The 4,012-nt window shown below is 34.0% G+C and overlaps 1 protein-coding gene across 1 annotated transcript; it reads right to left on the minus strand.

Moving 5' to 3' along the window:
* Positions 1,131-3,994, minus strand: LOC107629021 (probable WRKY transcription factor 21). The gene is made up of 3 exons (XM_016331695.2): positions 2,617-3,994; positions 2,398-2,523; positions 1,131-1,656 (listed from the first exon to the last, which is right to left on the minus strand). Exons 1-3 carry the CDS (start codon positions 3,408-3,410, stop codon positions 1,512-1,514), a joined length of 1,065 nt encoding a protein of 354 aa, XP_016187181.1. The 5' UTR covers positions 3,411-3,994; the 3' UTR covers positions 1,131-1,511.

Raw genomic sequence — 4,012 nt, forward strand, 5'->3', positions numbered from 1 at the left:
TCAATGTCTTATAATCATATGAATTAAAAAAAAATAAAAATCTCTTTAAGACAATAAAAAAAAAAAAGATTGAACAAACACAAGTGCTATGATAAGAATTGGTTTTGGATCCATGAATAATATATAGAGCATAATGCCCATATTGGTCCCCTAGCAAGTCACATGTTGTGGTTAGAAACTTCCACAAACCAAGATTGAGTTTCTATTAGGAGGAACAACATATTCAATGAAGCTTTTACATGTAAGCATAGCAATTCAAGAAATAGTGGTGACACTTAGCTCATGTCTTCAATAGTCCAACCTCAATCATTACATATTGATCAATCAAGGAGCTATTCAATTCTTGACTTAATGGTCCAACATCAGCTTCAACTTACAATGCACAAAGAAAGGAACAAAACAATGCTAGTTATCCAATTTGTTGGTACTCCATTATCAGTACCCTGTCCATGGTTTTTCTTGATTAAGCCTAAACATCCAATCTCTAAAGGAAATTTGTCTACATATCTTTAAAGGATTTTTCAGTGCTTACCATGTTCCTTAGAAATTTAGAATCATTTTATAGGTAAGACATGGAGTTAATCTAATCAAACTAATAAAAAGTATAAATTTAAGGTAAAGTATTATTTTATCCTCTAACATTTGGACAAAATCTTAATTTAGTCCCTAACGTTTCAAATGTATTATTTTTATCTCAAAAAATTTAAATAAGTTTAATATTGTTTTACTATTAAATTTGACACAAATAATTATCAGATTGACATGGACGTTAACCACATATAAATTAATTCATATCTTATCTTATTTTGGCGTGTCAAGAAAAATATATCTTCTCATTTAATAGGTGAATAGAGTTAAAGTTAATCTAATCAAACTGAAACAAAGGTTAGAACTTTAAGTTTTTAAAACACTAGACACAGGGAAAGATTTATATATTAAAAAAAATTATTTTATTTTATTTTTTTCTGAACTAAAACAAAATAACCATCAATTTAAGAATTAACTTGATAGGTAAATAACTAAATATACAATGAAAGAATAAATTAAATTAATGTTTGCAAAACTATGTGAAAGTCAGATTAATGTCTTAAAGTGTTAAAAGAATAAGGAGAGAACCAAAATTTCAAGAAAAAAAACTTGACACTTTTCAAAGGCATTCCATTCATTTAGAAAACCCTGAAAATGGTTATAACATGCTCAAGAAAGATTATATATCTTAAAGAAGAAAAAAAACAAAAAAAGAAATAAAAAAAAGAGTTCTTGAGAATTGAAACTACCCCAATTTTACATACTTTTTCATTTTCTAAAATCAAAAGGCCTTGTTAGCCAAAATCTGCACCAAGAACAATATCATCAATCCATCCATCCATCAATCCCTGCTTGCATCACTCAAAATATGTACACAGCAGCATTCTGAAGCCAATGAATCTCACATCACAAGAAGGTCTTTGACAAATTTGAATGAGGGCTTGATGTTGTTTTTGGTAAGCTCTCTCTCCAATGAAGTGGTTTCATGCATTTGCAGATTGTGTTGGTAACTTTGGATGGTTATGCTCTCCTTCATAGGTAACAATTAGCATTGTTGGCTCTTCCAAGCACCTCTCAACATGCTTCCTTGCAGGGCACCCTCTCATGCTGCTGCACTTGTAATATCCCCTGCAAGTAACACAAACTATGCCTCAGTCTCATAACAAATTAATCTTATATATGCTATCGCTACCGAAATTCATGATTACATCAAACAAAAGAGCAATGACAAAAGTTCCAAGGTTTAATTTCGATGTACTGTCAGTATAAACTGTAAAACTGTTTTACACTGACATCTAATCAAGTACTACCACCTAGATAAAAGTCGTTTCTCTTTCGGATTATGGTCATGCTACATGGCAACATCTGATTGTCTGTAGAGATCAATTTTATCTATGTGGTTTACTGTTTACGGTTCAGGGTTTAGGATTTAAGATTTAGCCTAAGCACAATGGAAGGTGACTATTTCTAAGCTTCCCGGACCCCATTAGGTGGAAACCTCGTGTGTTGAACCGCCGTATTGCGCGGCAGATGCTAGAATTGTTGATACTAAAACATAAAATTGAAGTATATAATGTTCAAATCCACCTGAATACCAAAAAGGAAAAATTACAAACACACTAGCAACTCATATAGAACCACCACCATCACACACACACAGACACATATCCACCAAACAAAGTGCATCATGTGAGGTTACTTTTTTACTACTGAAAAAGAAAAAGTTTACACCATAAATGCATACCAAAAGAGCAAAAGGGTCAGAAATAGCCAAAATGGTTTCAGAAACTTTAGAAAAAGAACAGCACAATTATATGTTCATGTCCCACTTGAACCAGTCAAATCTCCAAAAGAAGAGAGTGAACAAACCTTGGGTGAGGAGAACCCTTGATTGGTTTCTGTCCATACTTCCTCCATGAATAATCATCAGGAGGTATGTCTGCAAGTTTTTTGCTGATAGCTGGCACCTTAATTGATCTCTTCACTCTATGTTTCCTGCTTAGAACATATAGTTTGATTAATTCTCATTATAAAGAACTCCATAAATTTAATAACAGACATTAATGATTAATGACTAATTGGTATTACCTCTTCTTTGAGCAATGACATCTAGCACTGCTTCCACATTTCACACTGCCCTCGTCGCCTCTAGCGGAACATTTTCGCTTATGCTGTTGCGAATTTTGATCAGAAGAGAGTGGAGCTCCTATAAGATGGAAGGAACTTCCGTCCAGGTTCGCCACACTTCCGTCTATGCTCAAGGAAGAAATGAAAGACCTAGTAGTAGAAGACATTGTCGGCGTGCAGCTAGTGCTGTCGAAATTGAGGTTTATGCCGCTGTTGTTCCTTCGGAACATCATCTCAGCATGATTTTTCATTTGTTGCTGCTGCTGTTGCTGCTGCATCAACAACCTTTGTTGCTGAATTTGTTGCTGTTGAAGGAACTGATAGTGACTAGATGAAGAACCTTGTTGGTTAATAGTACTTTTGGCACTTGAGCTCAATTCCAAAGATGGATTCACCAAAGAAAGTGAGTTCCTAACCGTACTTGATCCCAATTCCTGAACTGAATTCTCATGAAGCATCACTACTTTCTTTGATTGACCATGGTTAAGGTTGTTGTTGTTGTTCTTGAAGCAATTCGGGTTATCTAAGAGTATGCTTTGAGAAAAGGGTACTTGAAGCTTTCTATGCTTCCTCACTCTTGCATGACCCAAACCATTGTGAAGCAAAGAAACAACTTTCTTGAACCTTAACACAGCTTCACCAGTTTCCACCATTAAATTCCTATTCTGAACTTGATCCCTTGGCTGAGACAAAATACTAAGAACTCTATGACAGCTTTCAACAGCTAATCTATTAGCTTGTTCAACTTCCTCCATTCTTAACTATCTAATTATCTATCTATCTATCTAAGTTAATCAAGAACTCTCAAATCAGAAGCTAAACATGCCTTAATACTAAAAAAACATGAACATCTGAGTTATCAACACAGATACCATACATTCAGCCATAAGTGGCATACAAAACGACCCAGATATAAAGAATCCCATTTTTTTCAAAGGGAGCCACAAAAACAGGATTTTTCTTGTTCAAGTCTCAAAATTCCATCAAAGGATGAGAAAGGGTCAATTTTTTTTCTTTTTTGTTTATGTTTTCTGTTGTTGGTAGAACAAACAAAGACCCTGGGATCAGAACTAACTAATAGGAGTTAGAAGAAATTGCAGCATATCTATATCTGCTTTAGAAAATAAATAAAAATAAAAAAATTCAACCCAATCTTATCTTCAATGAACCAAGGAAAAAAGAATAAGAAAGCACCAAAGCACAGACCTTTGATGCTGTCAAACCCTAGATTCTTGTTCTTCCATGGTTTTTGAGATTGAAAAGTGTGTGAAAGAGAAGACTTTGCTTGGCTTGAGAATTCACACAACCATCACACCCATATAACATAAGAATACAAAGCTTCCAACTTTAGACTATA

Source organism: Arachis ipaensis, chromosome B03 (assembly GCF_000816755.2).
Source record: "Arachis ipaensis cultivar K30076 chromosome B03, Araip1.1, whole genome shotgun sequence".
Classification (NCBI taxonomy): domain Eukaryota; kingdom Viridiplantae; phylum Streptophyta; class Magnoliopsida; order Fabales; family Fabaceae; genus Arachis; species Arachis ipaensis.